At 46.9% G+C, this 22,049-nt stretch overlaps 2 protein-coding genes across 2 annotated transcripts in view; one reads left to right on the top strand and one right to left on the bottom strand.

The window, feature by feature from the left end:
- CACNA2D4 (calcium voltage-gated channel auxiliary subunit alpha2delta 4) overlaps window positions 1-22,049 on the top strand; it is a 122,347-nt gene that overhangs the window by 60,422 nt on the left and 39,876 nt on the right. The window lies entirely within an intron of this gene.
- LRTM2 (leucine rich repeats and transmembrane domains 2) lies at window positions 14,861-21,594 on the bottom strand. Its single transcript, XM_041484523.1, has 3 exons — window positions 21,433-21,594; window positions 17,044-17,634; window positions 14,861-15,554 (listed from the first exon to the last, which is right to left on the bottom strand). The coding sequence occupies exons 1-3, from the start codon at window positions 21,497-21,499 to the stop codon at window positions 15,100-15,102; spliced, it is 1,113 nt and encodes a 370-aa protein (XP_041340457.1). The 5' UTR covers window positions 21,500-21,594; the 3' UTR covers window positions 14,861-15,099.

Raw genomic sequence — 22,049 nt, 5'->3', positions numbered from 1 at the left:
TACTAGTAGTCATTTAAAAAAAAGGGCAAATAACTAGTGGTCACACTACCAATTGAAATGTTATTTTTTCTTGAGGTGTCAGCTTACAGAGTAAGTAATCTCACTTAATTTCCCCTCACAGTAATAGAATTATCCTGAATGACTAGATTCTGGTTCTAGAGGACTGTAAGAGGCTGCAGCAGAAATTATGCTGGAGAGAGCTGCAACACCATCCTGGGTACAGGAGATGGGTGAAGGAAGGGGAGGAAGTGTGGAGGCACACAAGAGGCAATCAAAGCAGAATGGGATGCAGATTTTTGTTATTGTTATTCTGATGGCATCAGCCCTTACTTGGATTGATACCATGGTAATTTAGTTATACTAGCAGAAGTTTGGTACCCAGCACTGGTTCCCAGAAAACCAAATATCTGGGTAGATTTGTAGTTTCTGAATAAATGCAGCCACAGTTCTGTGAAAGGGGAACAACAGAGACTTTTTAAGTGCCCCTATAAACGAACAAGTGGTATGAACTGGCCTGTCATTCTGCCGCTGATCATTACTGTCACTTCTTTGACTTGGTGGTGCTTGAGGGGATTTGTAAGCACTTTGAAATGTTCACTATGCATGCAGTGAAAAATTAAGCTCCAGGATTTACAGCCGTGCTCATGGGGAGGGAGCACCCTCAGTGCCCCCATGGGGAGAATGCCAGTTACAGGCAGCATTGGGCCCCTTTTTTTCTGGCAGATGAATGGCAGTCCATAGCCAGGGCAGAGTAAGGCAAACTGGTAAAATCAAATGTCCAGGAAGATGACACAAGCCTGGCTGCTGTCAGGGAGTGAGGGAGCAGTCAGATGGAATTAGAGAGTTGCAGTCTGGAGGGCTGAGAGAAGGGATGGAGGGGGAAGCACAAGGGCCTCCTTCCTCCTATTTCAGTCTGTCTTAGCTCAGTGGGAAATCCCAGAATGGGTTTGAGGGGGAGTCCAAGCTGCTCCTCTTGTCATTAGAGATGCTACTCTATACTCCAGGTGGAGAGATGGCCAAATTCAGGAGGGAAAGGAAGTGTCCTTTGCCCTGCCCTATCCTCACCCCTTTTCACCCATCCCTCTCCTTCCCATGGGCCTGGGAGGGGTGCACAAGGGGTTCAGGGTACACCCAGATTTCTTGGAGGACACGGTGGAGCTAAGGCAGTGTGAGCTGAGTTGGTGTGGTCTTATTGGTGGGAAGCCACACAGGCAACCCTGGTTTGACTCTATCAGGGTTGGTATGTTTCTTGGAATTAATATTATCTACCTGCTATATTGTGCTTTGGCACTTCAAAGCACTATGAAAACATTAAGTAATGCCTGGATGGTTAATTATAATTAATTAGAAGGCAGCCATTCTCCTGGGATGTCAGTCCAGTACCTTTCACGCACACTAACTCCACTGGAAATGAGAAATAAGGAATGGGGATGGCATTCTCCCCAAGCCATGTCCTGCCCCAGATAGCACTGTCATCTGCTCCCTCCCGTGAGTCAGTAGCCTGGGGCTTTCTGATCCTCAGGCTGCAAGGCAGAAATCACATGGAGTTCCTGACAGAAGCTTTTTGTGATTTAAAGCCTCAGTGAAACTGCTGGAATCTGTGCAGGAGTTCAGCTGTCACTTCGGGCTGTGGATGACGTCTCTTTCATTGCCTGACCTTCTGGCTGTTCAGCTTCTGGGGCTGTCAGCTGGCTGCCAGTCCCAGCAGGGACAGCTAGGGTTGGGTCCATGGCTGTCATGTGGCAGGGATGGGAAAGAGACAATGGGGCATGCATATGGTGCCCAAGAAAAATAATCCAAATGGGCACCTGGGAGATGTGGGTTTATGTTACAACACTTCTCTCCTCTGTTGATATTGGAAGTAGCTGCTCTTACCAGCAGTTACTGGACTACAGTGAAATCATTATCCCATGACACCAGCAAGGCATGCAGATGTGTTTGGGGAGAGCCCTGAGCAAGCTCAAACCAGGGACAGAGAAGAGAAATGTTGTCTCTGTTTTAAAGACAGAATTTTGGGACACTGAGTTATCAAGACCAGTATTTTCAGAAAAGCTCTGTACTCACAGCGGGAGAAGACTTTAAAAAAATATTTTGATTTTTTTTTTCCTCAAAAGAATTTGAAACCAATCAGTCTGAAAAGTAGGTAATGGGGAGTAATTTTGCCATTTTACCTCTGCTTAAAATCCAGCCTCTGTCAGTCTGATGGAAGCTCTTCATTTGAAAAGCAATTCCTGGCCAGCTTGATGTCTCTCCATCTCTTCCTTAGTCTCCAATTTTGGCTACCTGCTGTCTGCTACCAGCAAGCAGGAACAGGAGGTGCAGGTGGCTTTTTCAGCAGTACTGTTGCTGTGGCATTTTTTCAAGCTAATCTGCACACAATTCCATATTCCTACAGTTTTGTTGCTTGGATGGATAAAATATTTCAACCTTCTCTCTGGAAAGTGACAGTAGCATCAATAGAAGCTGTTAAAATGCACGGAAATAAGCTCTAATAGCATAAGCACCTTTTCAGTGGAAATAGCTGCCTATAAACTGGAGAATTAAAATTATTTCTCTAGGCTGGTTCAGAAAGCAGCATTAAGATACCCATATGAAATATGAGGGTGGCTGATCTCTTGAATGTGTACTGCAGTATTCAGAAGGAATGCTGTCCCTCTTTTCGTGCCGAAGGTTGTGCCAAAGTTGTCTCCGTACAAGGACTTCTGTGAGCCCCTGAGACATCACCAGGTGCCTTTATGGAAATCATGGTCCCCCTGGCATGCAGTGGTGTGATGGATAAAAAGAAGGAAGATAACTCATTTTTAGCCCATCACCTGCTGTGTCTGGTCTCTGCCTGACGCCAGCCCCTTCTGGCAATCCCCAAAGCCCGAGCAGTTTCTCACGCATCCATTTGATCCGACAAAATCAGAGACGCCTGAACAGGCCGTGCCCTGGGAATGAGTCATGGAAAGTGTTAGGGACACTTGTACGGCAGAAATGCTGCTGATTTTAGTGCTACCAGCAGCTGTGCCTTCCCCACCTCTCAGGACATCTGTCTGGAGGTTGTTATCAGTGGGTACACACCTGGCTGGCCTAAGGGTTGGGACACTACTCTGATGTCAGTGTCCCCATGATATGTTAGTGTGCCAAAACCAGTGTCTCTTGCACTCTTCATCCCCCATCTGCCTGCCTGTCACCCATTGCATTCTGCTTACACACTGAGACTTGGGGGACACCTGTAAGCACCCAGCCTGTTTTTTTGGGGTGTTTCTGGGGCACACACAAGCTGTTCCATGAGCCAGACAAAAGTGAGGTGGTTGCGTTATTTTGCACTGGCTCTGGTCTTACAAACTTTGCCTTTCATCAAGGTTTGGCATCAATGCTGGGGCCACATGGTTCCCTTTTCAGAGCTGATTATCCTCCAGGCAGCTCAGTGAACAGGAGAGAGAGCAACATCTGCCTGCAGAACTCCAGCTAGATGTCTCCATGCATAGACAGTAACTGGGGACAAGAGGGACAAATAAGTCTATTTTGACCTCAAAAGAATGCTAAAAATAGTAATGTGAAGCATCTTTCATAGCATTCTGCTCACCCTGGCTAGACTGTAGCAATTTCCTTTTCTTCCATGGTGTTTGTGCAGTCTGCATAGGCTGTAAGATCTTCAGCATGGAGACCATGCCTCCCCACTATGTGTGCAGACATTATCTATTGCCTTAGGAGGAGTTCTTGTCTGGGGAAAAACTGAAGACAATAGCCAATTCTGTAGAGTAAATATTTCTTTGTAGTCTCTGCTGAGTGCCTGACTTTTTACACTGCACCAGGGAAAAAGCTCTAAGGGAGTGAGCCCTGCCTTCCTCAGCCCGTGCAGGCAGTGCTTCACCCAGCACAGACCCTGTGGGTAGGTTCCTGTGCCTACTCACCAGCCCTTTCAGGGAATTTTATCAGTGGGGCCCCAAGAAAAAATAGTGAGCCATGAGTTTTCCCATTTGGTGAGTCATCTGACCCAGGGTATCCTCAGCCCTGCAGCCTGTTCCAGGCTGGAACTCCAGCCCAGGACCCCGTTCTTGCCCATGTGTAGCAGAAATCTTCTAGCCTAAGGTTATCCATCACTGCTGCCTCTACAGCTCCACTGATTGCCATGGTTGTCACTCTTGGAGCGAAAAGAGCCCTTGACACTGACTCAGGAGAGACTTGCATATAGCTGGATTTTTTAGATTGGCACCCAGCGCCTTTGCCATGTTGCCTTTGCTTGCAAATTATTTGATATAATTTTAATTCCGAGCCGAATTAGAGCAGTGCACGGGTTGCCATAGCAACCATTACCTTGTGCCTTTTGGTCTGACTCATTGCAGACAATTACTCTTGCGCTCCAGGATTCACAGATATGATAGGAGAAGAATCATGTGCTGGGCCTTCAACTTTTTTTGCTTTTAATTTCCTTCCCAGCCTGTCTTCCATTAACTCCTGCCTACCCAGCATTAGCAGGGCTCTGTATTCTGCCCAGGGGTGCTCGTGGGAGTGCATTGGATGCATGGATAAACGATGTGTGAGGTGACTTGTGCATGCATGTGTGTATCTGCATACATAAAGAGCTGCTCTGCAGTGTGTTGTGAGATCCCTGGGCTCCCATCTCGCTGGGGACGTGCACAGACACTCAGAACCACAGAGCAATTTGCACTTCCTCCTGTCTGTGGTGTTTTGGTAGGTGCAGGATTGATCCCTGTGGCCATGGAGTTCTACCCAGTGTGCAGGGGCTGTCAATAAGCACTGGGTATTTGGGGGACTGACAAAGTGTGAGGGTAATGAATGGTGCAGGATCTTCATTTGAAGCTGTGTGAGGATCCACAGGCTGCCAAGCAAGTGGCACTGGCATCCCTGACACCACCTAAATCTGTGTGAATGCAAGACCAGTTCATTATCCTACTCACACCTATCCCCCCAGTGCCCCATGTGTTTTATGCAAAGTTCCTTGGGTAAAGTGCTGTTGTCTGTAACCTTAGCACAGGTATAACTGATGTCCTGAGCTCTCTTAGCACCTACAGTTCAGCAGAGGAGCAAATCCACGTGAGAAGATGCCAAAAAGGATCACATGAGCAGTCTGTAGATATGAGGATGAAGGTGGTAAATGTCACAGCAGAGAAGGTTATAGGCCATATCTTGTATGATGGTTTAGCTTAAATTCAGCCAAGGCAGAAGCAGACAAAGTTTTGCAGGGTGAGAACCACAGAAACTTAGCAGATCTGAGTACAGCTCCAGCCTCCTCCTAAGATACATTATTTTAGCCACTGAACTCATCCTGCCCTACCTATCACCTAAGGAACAAATCTCCTTATCATAAGGCTTTGTATTGGGACTCTGACTGCCATCCCTTTCCCTTCAAAAGACCTTTTTCTTTTCTTCCTTTCTCTCACTGGGACACAGAAACCCCACTCACAGGATCACAGATAATTCTGGTTAGATGGCACCTCTGCACTCTGCTGCCCAATGTGTGGAGGGTGTTCTGCTGTCGACTCATGGCACTGCTTTCACAAGCAGTAGTGCAAAGTCTGGAGTGTGGGAAGGGAGCAATTGAGCTTTTGGGAGCAGTGTGAAGCCCCCAGTTCTGTGAGGATCCCAGTTCTCTTGCCCTCCATCTGTCTGTGACAACAAGCAGCTGCTTAAGCTGGCTCTGCAGAGAGACTGTGGAATGGAAAAAAGGCAGACAGCAAACAAGGCTGCCTTGCCTAGCCCTGCCCTGGCCTGCCCTCCCTTAGAGGTCAGAATTGTAGGGATAAAGTGAGGATTGCTTACACATCAAGCTGAGCTAGACCTTGCAAAGGAGGTTAAAACAAATGTCATAATATTCTTCAGCTGTTTGGGGAATAAAAAAAAAGAAGTGAGGCCACTTCTGGTCAATAAGAGTGAAGTTGGGACCAAGGAGTCTATAGTCTGAGCTGAAACCAAAGAAGACTCGGTGTCCAAAGTTATTGATAAGGACAGAAACATCACCCTTGGGGAAAGAAGCAAGCTGAGTGCTGTGAATAAGCAGCTCAAGCTGATTAGTGCTCTCACAGTGCTGGGCCTGGGTGCTTTCTGGCCCTGGGAGAGCTGGCATGTGGAAAAGCACTCTAATAGCAAAGGGCTTTTTTCAGCTCTGCACACAGTGGTGACTCCATGCCATCTGCAAAAGTGAAAATTCAGCAGTTAGGATTAAAGAAGGACGAGAATTAAGTTTGTCCGTCTCAGACTTTCAAATGTGACCTCTGCAATGTGTGTAGCACTTTAGAGGAGATCTTCAAGGAAACTATAGTTATTACCAAGCTGTTAGGGGGAAAGGGAGTCAGGCAATATGAGTTTATCAGTTCTGGATAACACCAGGCTGAGCCAATATCCTTCTTTCAGGTGATTGTTTTCCTGGAAGGCAAAAGAAATTTCAAAGGTCTCATCTCTGTATTTCAGTAAAGCATTGATATGTGTGCCACATAAGAAACAATTTGTTAGACTGGAGAAGATGAAGTGAGGCAGGGGAGTTGTAAGTGGCAGGGAGGGAGAAGTCAATCTGAGAAGACAGCAGCAGCAAGATCACCTATCAAAGTCCAGTAAAATGTTCCTTGTTGCGCTCCCCATGGTCATCCATGGGATTGGCCTTTGCTAATATTACCCTGAGACCCTGATTCCGATAGCTGTAGAGAGGGAAGGAGTATCCTGGTGATTCAACACTAGAAGGCATTGCTAGTACACCAGGATATTGTAGAGGAAGCCTTATTTGACCTTGGCAGGAGTACCAGAAACAGAATGAATTTCAGTAGTACGACAGACAAGGTCATATGCTTGACAGCTAATAATAGAAATCTTCTGTAAGCTGGGAACTCTGAGAGATCTGGCAGAGAGCACAGCAAGCAGGACTGGAGGCAGTCCTTGTCTTCTGGGAATTGTTGGGCCAGTTTTGCCAAATCTCAGTGAGGATCCTCAGTGTGGATCATCAATATAAGCTGTTTTGCTCCCTGATGCCCACATTAAATTCAGGGAGCCATTGTCATCTGCCAAGACCTGTCCAGAGAACCTTGCTGAAAGGTAGCTGGGTTGACATAGTGGCAAACATATCCTGAGAAAGCTCAGGAAAAAAAGTGATGGGATCTGTATTAGGTGATGGTGGCATGCTGGTGAATCACAGTGCAATGCAGCTGGGGACAAAGCAAGTGCTCTTCTAGTGCTTATGGAGGTGTTCCCACTGGGAAAATACATTGATGCTCCCACCCAAAGCCCTGTGAGACCTCTCTTCTAGTCTGTGTTACACTTTTGGTCAAAGGAATACAGGCTGAGACAGGAGCAGACAGGACAGGCAGATGATGAGAGGAAAGGGAAGTCTGGCATTGTGAGAGGAACCTGGAGCACCCAGCTTGTTTAACCACATGCAGCCAAGGACAGAGCAGACAGCATTGCTCTAATGAATGCACCTTGGAGGACACATTTAAACTAAAGCACATGGTTGTATGGAGATAGTGTAATACCGACAGGCTAGCAAAATACTTAGGGTGCAAAACTAGAAATGGGTTTCTGTCTGTCAGGGTAATGCAGCTTTAGCCAGAATCTGAGGTATAAAGACAACAGATTCAATCTGGAGCTTGAAAAGTGTGTAAGAAAGTGGTGGTGCCTTCAATACAAAGAGCTGAGACTCTGTTAGCCTGTAGTCCCTTGACCAGGGAACAGCTGAAGTCCCTGATCTCACCATGTCACAGAACAAAACCCAGCAACAAGCAAGGTAAACAAACACTCAGGGAACTTCCCATTCACTGCAGCATTCCCCTTGGGCACGAGGCTGGGCATTCTTACCCTACGGTTCCCACACTCCATGATTTTAGTCATGACTGAATAAAAATAATGCAGCTGAAAGCCCCAGCACAGCACCTGGGAGGCCAGAAGCTAGGGCTGACCTAAACCCCTCTCTCAGCCTTTGACATTGTGGTGGTTTCTCTTGATTGCTTTGGGTTTTGCAAAGCAAAGAAGAGTGAGTAGAAAAACCCCTGCTTATGATAACAAACCCTTAAAAAGCAGATGGGGATGTGGGGGCTGGTGTGTTTTGTGACATTTGAGTAGACCAGAGCAGGGAGAATCTGAGAAGCAGCTGGTCAGAGGCACTCATTGGAAAGGGGATGATCAGTCACAAGAAGACAAAAATAAGGGGGAGAGAGAAAGAATAACTGGGGAATCCAAGACATTTATGTCCAGTGAGAGATATGTGAAAAACAACCATAGGAGGCTGTGAGTGGATGAAAAAGTGGAAAATGCTGGAAGAGGATAATCCTTTTAAATAAAGGGCTAGATTTTCTCTTGCCAAGAATTGTATAAATCTGGAGGCTCATGTTTAAAATGCACTGAATTTTTACTAATATAAAGGTAGGATGAGAACCACTTACCCATAATCTTCCTCCCTCAAAATTACTTGTTAGAGTTTTGTCCTAGCATTTACATTTGCCTGCATCTTTAAAACAGGAACAATGTTCACACAGCCTAGTGAGTATACTGTGAGACATTCTTTGGTGGGAAGGAGTAGAGAAAAGTGGCAAAAGTCATGTAGTGTCTAAAATATAGAGCACAGATACCAGTGGATGAGGAGAATACTTCTAAAAGGAGGAGAAAAAGCTGGAAGCAGTGTAACAATAGGCTCCAGTGTTGTTCCAGAGGTGAGAAAATGTTTTCAGTGAAAGACTTAATGAACTCAATCTGCCTGTTGTACCTGAAAGAAGAATGAGAGATTGTTTGATTTAGAGTATAAAGTGCCTCCACAGAGAGAGCTGCTGGTTACTGAAGGTTTATTTTTTTTAAGCTAGGGGAGAAAATAACAAAAATCTGTGACAGAAAAATCAAACAGATTCAAATTAGTAAGCATGAATGCTAACAATGAGCACAAATAGGTATTGTCAGAAGACACCAAGGGAAACAATATTTTTCCCTTTCTTGAGTGTTTTTCAAATCAAAGGTAGATTACTTTCTGCAGCTGCATGTAAGCACTCACTGTTGGTCTTTCTACAGGAAAGTTCCTCTAATTTTTGTTTCACAAGCTAAACGGATTGAGCTCTTTCAGCCTTTCACAGAAAGGCATTTTCTGCCACCCCCAAAACATGCTTGTGGTTCTTTTCCACACAATTTCCAAGTAGCGTGCGATACACAGAAGGTCAGACTGGATGATCTAAAGTCCCTTCTGGCCTTTATATTCTCTGAATCTCTGCCTCTGTGAATTCATTAATGTTTGCAAGCTCCCAGAGAGCTGCCAAGGGCAAGCACTATAGAAATGCAAAGCATTGTTGTTACTCTGCGAATTTCCCTCGAGCTTTACGTGGAGCTGGTTGAATATCGCAGGGTGTTGTCTGTGTGTATTCCCTCAAACGAAATACCTGCATTTCTCACTCCTGCAGTGCCCTTTCCGAGATGATTTTCTGCAGCTGTGCTAACAAACAAATTTATTCCCAAGTTAGGACTTAGAAAAAGCAAATGTGAAGGGGCAGATCTCTGCCTGGAGCCCCAAGCAAAGAGCAGCACGTTGTTGTCCTGGCCCAGAAGCTCCATGTGAGGCAGAGTTATTATTATCATCATGCTTTGCTTTCTCTTTGTCTTCAGGTGCCCTGCACATGGCCTGTGCCTGGCTGCAGCAGAGCAAAACTGTGGGAAAGACAGATCTGGCCCTTGTTGGCTGCTTTTTTCCCCCATTCTTTAAAGGGAGAAGAGCTGGGAGGATGCTGCCTTGTCCCCAGGTTTCCAGGGCTGTGACAGATGTAGAGAGCACCCCAGAATGACACAGAAAATGTTTATTTACTCACATTTCATGCTGTAACTATTCATTGGTGAATGCTTGTTGTACTGCCCATTATTCTTGGAGGGAAGTATTTTTGGCCCTCAGAAATCCCTTTGCATTTATTTGGTGGAGGATAGAAGCTGACCCTCCAACCCATGCTTCCAGTCAGTGCTAGCTCTTCACGCCAGCATAGTGGGCAGCGAATGGACAAGATACTGAGGAGGAATCCTGTTTTATGTATTTTACCTGTTATATGTACAGAATTACATGGTTATTATATAGGTTGTTGTATGTGTGTGTGAGTAGGTATGTAAGCAGGATGAATACATTGGTCAATATCAAATAGTAATCAAATGATAATAAATCAAATTGCAGAAAAGCACAGCCTGCTCCCAGATAGTTCATGAACTGAAAAAGCCTAGAGTCATCAGATGAGTGTGTTGGCTTTGCTTTTTTTCTGCTCTGTGTTTCTGGTATTATATGAACTGCTGAGTAGTATCTGTGTGCACTCCTCTACCTAGCTGGCAAAATGAGATTAAACTATGTGTCATAGACACCATGCTATTAAACAATAATGGTGATTCTCCTGCAGCTCATACCTTTTTAGCAGAACAGATGCCTCAGCTGTGAGCAGATTAAGAGTAGCTTAAGGGTTCTGCTCCTAGTTTCTCTCTGAAGATCAGGCTGAGCCCTGCAGGGTGACTGAGTACAGCAGTGTGAGCAGGGTGGTGCAAGGGTTTGCTCGTGGTGGGGTTTAACATCTTTGTGGTTCCACATGCGTCAGGATGAGCTTATTCTTACAGCAAGGGAATGTGATGAATTGTGTATGCTTAGCACTGAGAGTGGCCAAGTGGGGAATTTAAACTTCTTAGCTGTGTGTGATAGACCTAGGCAGGGAACAGCTGGTGGAGAGACTCTTTTAGCTCTAGGGGAGCAGCTTGTGTACTTGGGGGTGCAATAGGATTAGATTGCAATTTCCATCCATTTCAAAATAACCTTGCTCAAGAGGGTCAGAAATCTGGAGATGTAGGAACCCATAGCTCCCTATTTGTTACATTATGTTCTAATTAAAAAAAAAAAAAAAAAAGCTTTTGAAATCAAATTTGACCTGAATATAACTCCATTGGCTCCTGCATTCTTACACTAGGGATTAATTTGGCCCTTTCTACTTTTATGTAATGAGCTGATTGCCACAGTATCTTATCCTTGTTATACAATCACCCTTGTCTGGCTGTGTCCCTGGAGCATTCTGTGTGTGTGTTTCTAGATCTAGGGTCTCACCTTCACTGACTGTGTGTTCAGTCCTAGAGCCTCACCCTGACTTACACTGATGTAGTGTGTGTCTGTGCACGATCACTCCAACTTCAATCAGTGTGTACAGACAAGGATATATCTGTGGGAATTGAGGGGCTATCTGCTTTGGCTGGCTGTGTCCCTGTGGTGTTTGCTTCTGCAGGGGATAGGGAAAGATTGAATGGTATTATCAGAGATCTCATTTAAACAAGAAGGAGCATAGGAAAATACATTCTTTATTATTATTCTGTAACAACAAGCCAGAAATATAATATACCTTTAAAAATTTTCTGTCTCATGCCAAAGAAACCTCCATTCAATCATTTTAGAAAATCTTGTCGCTCTCCCTCAAACAGTAACAAAAAAGAAAAAGGAATTACAAGTGCCATCTGTTCCCTGCAAGGGATGTGCATACCTGTCCCACAGGTGGATGTGTGGGGAAGGGGAGCAGGGGGAGCAGGAGGGCTGTTCCTGTTGGCCCAGAAAACCCTTTCCTGAGGCACCTGCATGTGTCACTGGAGCAGCTGCCTGCAGCAGAGGGTGCACCCAGGGGGATTTCCCCCGTGCCCAGCCATGCCTGCAGAGACAACAGGAGCCGCTGTCCCCACACACCAGAGGAAGCCCCTGGCTGGGCACACAAGGAGCACTGGGTCTCGTTCTGTAGCCAGCATCCCACAGAGCTTTGTTTCTGCCTGCTCAGGATGCCGTGTTCCCTGCAGTGCCTGTGGGCAGTGCAGCAGCTCAGGCACACCAGGCAGCCTGATTTCCAGGTGTGCTGGGGAGCAGAGAAGGAGCCTGTTTGCAAACAGTGCCATGAAGAGGGCACTTCCCAGTGAGCCCAGTTACTCGGCTCTGCATGCAAAAGGACAGGTCCTCATCCTGCCAAACAGAGTATTTGCTTTCCAGAGGGACTCCTCATAACCAGCCTTCATGTTTCCCAGCAACACTCAGTTCTCCCCTTTCCTGTCTTCTCCTTTCCTGGGTGGGTTTCTAAACATAGCAGTCCCTTGTCTAGGGTTGAGATAAATCCAGATTTTCTGCTGTATAAATTAAAACAAAAAAAGGAAAGGATGGGCAAGGTCATCACCAGCCCCACAACACAGGATATAGAAAATATTATTAGCAACAAAGAAAAATTGGTCAGGGCAGGAGGAAGTCACAGAGAAGGTGCAGGGAAAGGAGGATTTCACACCCTCAACCCCTGCATTGTCCCCTACCTTCTTCCCATTCATTTCACCTCTAGTCTGTTCCCTTAAAAACAGTCTCTCTCTTATCTCACACACACACACACCACACACACACACACACACACACACACATATAGATCCCATTTGTTTTGTGCAATATGTCACCATTATTTGATGCAAGTAAAATATAGATCTATAAATATACCGCTCTGACTCAAGTCCCATTTCAAGTATGATTGCGGAGTCCAGTATGGTAAAGGGAGAGGTTCCCCTGAGAGGGAGGTTGGGGAGAGGTTTGGATCCAGCAGGCAGAGTCTGGTCCTGGCTTGCTGGGAATGTGGAACAGCAATAACACACATACAGAGTCTGCAGTGCACCAGTTCTGCCCTTCAGAGCAGGCTACACTTGGAGCAGATGGGATGGTTGGAGTGGCTGTACAGTGCATGGGGGAAGAGTCCTTCCTCCTCACATTTCACCAGCTCCCCTCCTTTGCTTCCTCTTCCCCACAGTGTGCTGGAAGCGGGGGGAAAGTGTGTGCTTGCACTGGTGGGCGGGCTGACTGCTTCTCCCAGTTCTTCCTCCCTGGCAGCCTGGTCTTCTGCTTCCCTAAAGAACATCCTCCTCTGCCCCATGCATCCTCGTGTTGAAGGGAAGTCATGCTAAAACAGTCCAGAGCACCCTGTCTCCTTGGCTCTGGTGACCCTGGGTAGACCAGGAGAGATTTTGCCACTCCAGGCTTTGATTAATGATGTTGTGTGCCCACGGGTCAGTACAGCCACCTCTTTGGGACCAGAAGGAGTGAGGAGCCAGTGTGCATTGCTTCCACAGGGATCCAGTCACAGCGAGCAGGAGGGCTGTGAGATGTCCAGCAGCACTGGGATTCAGATGGAGCAGGTGGAAGAGGTGCCCTGCAGAGCATGCAGGGCTCTGAACACAGGTTGCTAGTGAAACACCCTGCAAAGCTGGGCTGGCTGCCAGCTTGTTTCCTGATGGCAGGGATCACACCATCCACAGGCACTGTGGATGCACGACCTCCAGTGTCATCTTCCTCGCCCAGGAATACCCACTGTGACGGGTTAGAGCAGGTTACCATGGCAATGTGCGCTCTCCCCTGGAGACAGCATTTTATCCCACTTCCAGTGATACAAAATGAGTCCTTATGTTGAGTTCCTTTCGGTTTTTTTTTCCTCTCTCATTTTTTTTTTCTTCCTTGTCAGGTCAGAATGAGCTAAGACTAATAGGAGGCACTGCAGTCTGAGGGCTTTAAAATCTGGCTGGGGGAAGTCACCCTACGTGACAGTGGCAGTGTGCACGGCTGTGTGCGTGGGCACATTCAGGTGCAGCTGTGGCTGTCACTGGACACCCCAGTGATGGTACAGGGAGTGCATGTGGGCTCTGCTGCCTTCTGTGCCAGACCCGTCCTGGGCTCTCCCACATGTGCCACACTGTGCTGCAGGTTCCAGCCTTCACCTCAAGACCCTCCATAACTCTTCCCACTCTTCTTGGTCACCCTGGCTGCATCACTCTGTTCCACACATCGTGCTGCCCCCCGTGCCAGCCATGGCAGCTCCTGGTTTGTGTGACTTCTTCCCCTGACACCTTCCCCTAGGCTCACACTACTCAGCACAGCTTACGCTCCTGGTAATCCACCTCCTCCTCCTCTAGTCTTTCCTGATGACCCACTTCTGATCTGCCAATCAAACATTTCTAAATGGAGGCTTCATATCCGTACCCTCTCCATTTATTTGAGAAGACATAAGATAGATAAGAACACACCTTTTTTTTTCTTTTTTTTTTTTTTTGATGCTGTGTACTTATTTCCACAGACTGGTGCTGTAATCCCAATAACTTTGCCTCTCTCCATCCTCTTCTGCCAGTTCCCACTGGCTCTGCACTATGGCTCAGATGTTTTTGTTACTCCTCAGTGGTGTGTGCATGTTTTTTGTCTGAAGCAGAAGGTGATACACACTACTGTGATCAGGATAAGGTAAAGTGGCTGGATGTATCCATGGCTGCATGCAGAGGGCAGGTCAGCATGGGCATGAGTGATAGCTCTGCATGTGCAGGTGGGGTGCCTGGATGCCTGGAACTGGGACTGGCTCTGTGCGTGCATGTTGGGATCAGAATGAGTCAGTGTGTGTGTGTGTGTACAGGAGGATGACTCTGTGCCTGTGCACCTGCAGCAGATGATGTGTGTATCAGCTCAAAGGTTTGGACTTGGCCAGGAGAAAAAGAGGGACACTGTGCTCCCTGGCAGTGTGTTAGGGTGACACAGATATCTTTTTACCTCTAAAAGTGAGAAGGGAAATCTACCACTTACTGTTGCCCTACCATAGGGACCTTGCCTCCCTTCTGATGTAATCTTGGCAGCACTTATTTGTAGGGTAGGCTGCAGCTTCGTGTCACACAACAGAGTGACCTAAGAGTGAGATGTGGACACTTCTGGTGTCCTGCTCCCCACATAAGGTTTCCCACAGCTGCTGTCTGTTTGCAGAGAACTCTTGACAGGACACAGGATGAGTCAGGACCGAAGCTGAGAGGATGACACAGGGTCCCAGAAGGTGCCAGCTGCCTTTGCAGCAGGCATGTGAGGGAAGCTCTGTGCAAGGGCATGAGGCACAGCAAGCACTCGAGGTCTGACTCTACTTTATTTGTCTGGGGGCCCAAGGGTGAAAGGGCACAAAATGGGCCTGGGGCAGAGGAAAAGAAATTGAGCCAGGTGCCCTGACCCCCCAGAAGCATGTTGTACTACTTGGGTGAGTGGAGCAATAGCACAGTCTGTCTGGGAGATGTATTTTGGGAGGACCCCATGCTTGACTGCTCTCAGGTACCTTTTTTCATCGCTGTCCCTTCCTTCCTAAAACAGTTTCACGCCACAGAAGATATTTGTTTTTGTTCTTCATGTTCACCTTCTGTGTCACCCATGAGTGGCTGCCTCTTCTTCAGCTCCCTGTGGTACTTGGCCATGAGGGAGGCATAGATGCAGCCATAGGCAGCTGCCACCACCATCATGATGCAAACGATGCCACAAACCACCCCTGCAATGATCACAGTGCCAATAGCCCGGCGCACGCTCACAGGCCTGTACCGCTGTTTCTGAGGGCATCCCACACTGGGCTCCACTTCTGTTTCTGGGCCTGATTTAGATTTGGAAGGAGCAGGGCTTCCTTTAGTGCAAGGTGGGCCAGTATTGTCCAGCACTGTAGAGCTGTTCTCGTCGTCCAGCTGGGAGCAGTAGTTGAACATCTCCATGGGCACCATCCGCATGTCCTTTCCTTTCAGCTCCTTGGGCAAGGTGCAGGCCAGCTGGTCGATTTTCCCACCTGTTCCAATAGAGATAACAGGAATCAATCACAGCTCCATGCCCACACAGAGGCAGCAGGGTTAGATCCTCAGCTGGGATGAGCTCATGGGCCTCCATCCACACCTGCAAAAGTATTTTCCCTGCAGAAGCTTCAACCATGTCAGCTGGCCAGTATGCCTCTGCCTAGCTTGGGTTTGACATTAGAGCTCCTGGTGCATATCTGAATAGGCCAAGACATGAAAGCCCTCTGAAACCATTTAAGTCAGCCTCATACTGTTTAGTGAGTTATGTAAGTCTCAGAAGAACCACTTTAAAAAAAGAGAACTTAAAGCAAAAATATAGGACCAGGCTGTACCTTCTCAAAAAAAACAACAGATACACATCCCATCTTCTGACAACTAATCCATCTCTGTGAAAATAATGACAGATGTTGAAACAAATGCTTGAGTGAGTTTGAGCAATTTCCTTGGAAGGGAGGAAAAAAAGCAAAGTTATGTCTGCATGCTCTCCACTGACTTTTTGATATGGTAGTCAAGAAAAAAGAATAAATCAAAAAAAAAGTGCCAAGTGGCACTCGTATGCTTGTTTGATTCTGCTCACACAAACGCATATTTCAGACTGCAGTGTAGCCACAGGCAGAGATAATCTCCTTGCAGCATGGCTGTGATCAGCAGGGATGTGACAGCTGACTGTTGCTATCCGCATGATTTGAGACCCTTTCCTACTCGTTGGTTTCAGAAACAAAAGGTCAGGCCTTCAATCCTCACTCTTGTAAAATGTGCCATCTTTCTTTGAGTTGCAGCTCAAAGAAATGAATGCATGGCATCCCATCAGCATTCCTGATAATTGACATGTACCTTTGTAGTCTTCTGTGTTTCAAGGAAAATCTGGAAATGCAAACTTGTCAAAAACTGCTCCGTTTGAAATGATTTCATAGCCAGTCTGACTGGGGGCCTGGCTTGTTAATTTGAGCTGTAGTTTGGGTTCTCCAATATGACTTGCAGTGTTTTTCCTAAGTGTCACTGTTTCCTAAGGTTCTTATTTTGGCAGCAAACCTGATGCTTTACAGCCAAATCTGACTTCTAATTCTCTCAGCTTAAGAAAGAGAATGGGATGGTTATTTCCAAGTGTGAAAAGCAGTTCTTCTCTTTAGGCAGAAAGAGTAATGTAAATTCATAATCCTAAAATTTTAATGTTACTTGAGGAAAGTTCTTTCTTCTCTCAAGATTAAAAAAAAACAGGTAATAATTTAGATTAGAAACAAAACAAGGGAATAGGAGATCTAGGGCTGCTGGGGACTTCACAGATTGACAGTGTTGCTATATGAAGGTGCAGTGGCACTAAATCGTAGCAGGGTCCTCATGCTCTTTGGCTGAGACCTGTCCCTCAGGTCAGCCTGACCTGCCAGTTGCATCTGCTCCTGTTTCTTCCCTTCCTGCCTTTTGCTTGCTTTTCCTGGAAGACCAGCACTCCTCCACCTGCCTCCCCTCCCGCACGCGAGCACCTACCTCGGTAGGAGAACCACTCCATCCAGTGCTTGAAGTCTCGGAGGTTGCAGTCGCATTCCCAGGGGTTATCCCCAACCTGGAGCTGCTGCAGGCTGGTTAGAGGCTCAAAGGTCACCCTGTCCAGGCTCTGCAGGCGATTGGACCTGAGGGAGAGGGAGCGGAGAGCAGGCAGGTCGTCAAAGATGCCCGAAGGGATCTGGGCCAAGCCGTTGATGGAGAGATCCAGCTGGCGCAGCAGGGCCGTGTGCTGGAGCAGGTCCTTGTCCAAGGCCCGGATGCTGTTGTTCCTCAGCTGGAGCTCTGTGAGGTTTCCCAGGTCACTGAAGATGTTCTGAGGGAGCTGGTCCAAGAAGTTGTTGGATAGATCCAACCTCTGCAGAGCGGAGAGGTTGGAAAACACTGCTCCTGGCAGGATGCTGAGTTTGTTGTTGAGAAAGAGGAAGGTCCTGGTGTTTGTGGGGATGTCTGAGGGAATGGAAGAGAGGCCCAAGCCACTGCAGTCCACTTCCAGGTTGCCACTGTTACACTTGCAGGAGGAAGGGCAAGCAAAGAAGGACTCAGCAGCACATAGTGAGAGCCAGCAGCCAAGCACTGGAAGGTGAAAAGCAGGGAAGGAAGAGGGCATGGATTAGACCAGTGCTTTCCCATCCTCAGCCACCACCAACTACAACACGATCCTTACAGCCGGGCTCTTCACTGCAATGCCCTGCAGTGTAATGAGTTTCCTCACAGCTACATTCCTTTATCCCTGGCCTGCATCCTGACAGCATGACTTTCCTCTTAGCCTGTTTTTTTTTAGGAAAAAGCAAGTAAATATCCTTCCAGTTTCACAACAAAGTCAGAACAGTGCATCCCAGCAGACTTTGCTGACAGATACTGGAGCACTGGTAGCTGGCAGAGGAGAATGGAGCAGAGAGTGGTGGGAGGACAGCTCTTTCTAAACAGTCAGGGTAGACAGGAGGGACCAGGTATATTTAAGAAGCTCCAATTTTTCACAAACAGATATGTTATTAAAAAGCTTTTAAGAAAAATGAAAATAAAACAATTTACATTTCAGGTGTGCTCCTACAGTTTGAATCCTAATATTTGTGATTGATAAGACTCTAAATCAGTTTGCTTACCATATTCACAGTGTGTCATATGGGCCTTGTGTCCATTTTTTAATGAATTACGTTACATTACAAACGGATGACCAAGACAACTGCTAAAAAGTAACAAGGAGTCCCTAAATCACTGGACACCTGGTACTTGCCATTGCTCTCAAAACAGTTTCTGAATCCCATAGCAACAGTCCCAGAAGTATCTCTGAGTGGCCAGTGACCACCCCCATCTACAGGTGGTAACTGGGTACAAATTGCTCCAGCAATTGTTCTTATTAAGAACTTTGGACATTTTCTGGACTACAGTCAGGGCGAGCCCGGATCGTGGTTACCAATTGGGCAGACTAGACATGCAAAGAACAGCTGAAACCACATCTGACCAAAATGGCCCACAACAATGGAATGAGGAAAAGAGGTGTATGTTGGTAACTGACAAAAGCAGTGTCAGGAAAAGGGTTAACACACGCACACCCTTTCTCCTACACTATCTCAAGGTTGGACAAATCACAAATCAGCATTTTTTAGAGCTGCTGTGTATTCCAGAGATGGCTCGAGATCCTACCAGTGGCACCAGGGCACTAGTTACCGACCTTCCCTGGGAGCCAGTGGCTTTTCAAACTCTCATTTTTGTGACAAAGAAGCATTATCAGCAAGAAAGCAAGCTTTGTGCCTCTTGTCATTAGAGGAGTGGGAGTTATGTTTAAGCAGACTATGTAAAACATTTGCATCCTTCATCTTAGTTTCTTTTCTGGAATTGAGATTGCACAATGAATTCCACTATTCTTCAGTGTGGGAAGAAAATTCAGCTCCCTCGCAGTTTTTAAGGTGACAAGTTTGAGCATTTGACTAGAACTGAAGCAGGTTTGTCTGCACATCATGCCTGTCCTCTCCCTTTCTCACTTTTCTTCAGAGAAGGCAGTCACTTGGGTTGGTAGAGTCTTTTTAGGGGTCAATGGTAGCTAAAGGGGATGCATTGATTGTCTCGCCTTCCTGAACTGGCAGTCAGGTTCTTCTGTCCTGCTTTTCTTCAAGGAACCAACAAGCAGGTGTTCTGCTTCTTAGTCCTAAAGGAATTGTGAAAAGACTGCCGCAAGAGAGGGAGTCAGAGGAGACCCATGCTGTGGAGAAGCTCTGCCTGGAGCTGCTTTGCAGTCAGCCGTGCTCTTCCTCTCTTCCCTTGTGCCACTCTCTAGAGTTTAACTGACCCACAGCCCATTTTTTATAGCGACTTTGCTTCTGTCAGAGTTATGCCTTTATACTCCATCCTGTCATCCTGCACAGGGCAAGTTTTGTGTTCCCAGTGATCCTTGTGAGAATTGGCAGATTTGTGTACTGGTAGTCCAAGGAGAACTATCCTTTGAATCTTAAGCTATATGACTTTGTTAAGGACCAAGGGAGAAATGTTTAGAGATAATATATCAATTCTCTCTTATTTCATCTGTCCTTCACAATTCTTCAAAAATTTTTGACTGTCCTACAGTTGAGATCTCAGGTGTACATCATCCCAGGCGATGCCAATAAATGTGCTCTTTTAAGGAGAATTATGGATCCTTATGGTGAAATGTAAGACAGGTCTTTACCCAGACCACCTCTGTGCTTTCTTGTCATGCAGAGGCTGGGGCCCACAGCAGAAATTGCCATGAAAGTAGATCATAGCCAATGGACTACAGCAGTACAGGTACTGACTGGCTGGCTGATATTTAATTCTGTTCAGAATATGTCACACTTTTGTTGTAGGGAGGGAATTAAAAGAATGGGAGCCAGAGTGGTGAAGGGAAAGAGCAATGAGTCACTCAAGTGACCCCATCCTTTCCTGGATGCTTAACAAAAGCTCAGTATTAATAATAGATTGGCAGCTGTGATGATGAGATAACAGCTGCTTTGTACACCAAGAAAGGCAAGAGCAGCCCATGTGTAATGCTATCCAGGTGGCATTCTGTTCAGTGCTTATCTCTCAGAATGCCTGGCCGCCTGCGGCGCCGACTGGGTGGCTGTGGGGTTCCACCAGTGTGTGTGCTGGCAGTGGCTGGCAGGAACAGCCTCAGGCAGCTGGCTGTGGTTATGTTGAGGAAGTGGATTTATGCCAAGCTTCTGCAGCCGTGTAGGATATGCCAAAAATGTCTTGTTGTTACCCATATATTGCTGTATGCTTTTGGAAATATTTTACTAAAATCATACAGAAAAAGAGATCTTGTTTTCATTTCCCTGCAAGAAGTGCATCCATGAGGATGTGAGCTGAGGCCAGGGAATTCATTGTGTTGGTTCAGATGCAGCTCTACAGCAAAGAGAGGCAGGGAAGCAATAGACAGAACTTGAAGGTGTCTTCCAGCCCTACAGAAGGATGGATAAGAAGTGTTTTTGTGTTTAGGGAAGATCAAGTTACTTTGTAGGGTGTTTGGTGACTAGTAGGTGGCAGAAAGATGATCCAGGTATATCACATTAAGTCAAGACTCAGTAGTATTCATTATAAATAATTTAGACAGTCTAGTCTGTGAGGATGGATTACAAAGATGTTTGTTTTCTGGAGAAGGAAGTAATTCCCCCAGCTTCTTACAGCTGCTGCTCCAAATGTGACCAGGAGGACTGGAACAAGGGAAACCACAGACCTACTTGGTGCCTGGGACACTCTCCAAGTGTCCCCTTTACTCTGCTGTGGTCCCAGATACTTCTCTGAGATGCAGATAAATTCCCAAAGCCCCACATCACCCTAGCAGTGCCTGCCCTGCACTCAGGGGTACTGTAGCAGCTGCCCCAGCCCACTGGGAATATGCACAGGATGAACGTTTACAATTTAATTTGAAAGAGAGCTTCTTTATTTACTCCTTGATTTTCACTACATGTGGCAGTGCCCGGTAGGAGAATTCTGCCTTCACATCCTGCATTTCCCTCTAAAATCTGTTATGACTTTTGTTGTGAAGAGCTTTGCTCAGCAGCCTGTGTAAAACCCCAAGCACAGAGAGGAGCCTGCAGCTCATAGGATACTGATTTGAGAAATGTTCAGGGTGGATCTTTGTGCAGTGGTGTCTGTCATGCTGTTTCTCACCTGCCAGGCCCACTGGAATTCAGAAGCAATCATCACTCGCTGTCCCACTTTAAGCCCATCTTCAGCTTTAGAATATCACTCTCCCTCCCAGCTAGCCTGGCCTCTAAAGGAATGAGGAATTAGTTCAAACATCTCCATTCTTAGCTGTCCCTCTCCCCTGTTCTTAACCCTGATGTGACCTATTTTCTTCCCATTCCCTTGACAAACAGGAATACCGTAGCTGGTACCTGAGCAGGCATTACTTACGGCAAGCCTCCTGCCACCTCATGAGGAACCTGCTCCTCCACCGGTGGCCAGCACTTGCAGGCAGCATCGTGGTCTTCTCCAGCGTGTCTTCACATCCAACAGCCAGCCTGGCCCACGGCCCCAAAGGGAGAAGGAGTGACCTTGTAGCCTGCCTGCCAGGTCCTGTAGAGGGAAAGCAGAGCAGATGACATTCACTTCCCTGGGTGCAGCACACAGGGCTGAGCTCAGAGCTGTCCTTTCCCCTCCCCAATTAGTGTTTTGCATTTGAGGCATCATTTCTGTTTTGGAGGAGAAATGGAGGGTGTTCCAGGAGGCGCAGTGTGTTGAAGGCGCAACATTAATTCATTTTGAACCTCACGGTGCAGAAATAAAACCTGATTCACCTAAGTGCCAGAGAGAAGTTTGTGCTTGAATAGCCTGCTGTGGTGGCTACATTAGCTTCATGCTCAAGGTTAACCTGATGAATTGCTAAGGTGACCCTGCCAGGGCAGCAGACTCCGGCTCATTCCTGTCTCCTCCACGCAGGCTGGTGCCACCTGTGCATCCTCTGCCTGACGCACGGCTCAGGCTCGCTGAGATCTGGGCACCAGCGGCTGCCAAGCTGCTTCTCTCCCCGC

The sequence above is a fragment of the Pyrgilauda ruficollis genome, unplaced genomic scaffold (assembly GCF_017590135.1).
Source record: "Pyrgilauda ruficollis isolate IOZ18807 unplaced genomic scaffold, ASM1759013v1 scaffold66, whole genome shotgun sequence".
Taxonomy (NCBI): Eukaryota; Metazoa; Chordata; class Aves; order Passeriformes; family Passeridae; genus Pyrgilauda; species Pyrgilauda ruficollis.
This window is presented reverse-complemented; position numbering and strand designations above follow the sequence as displayed.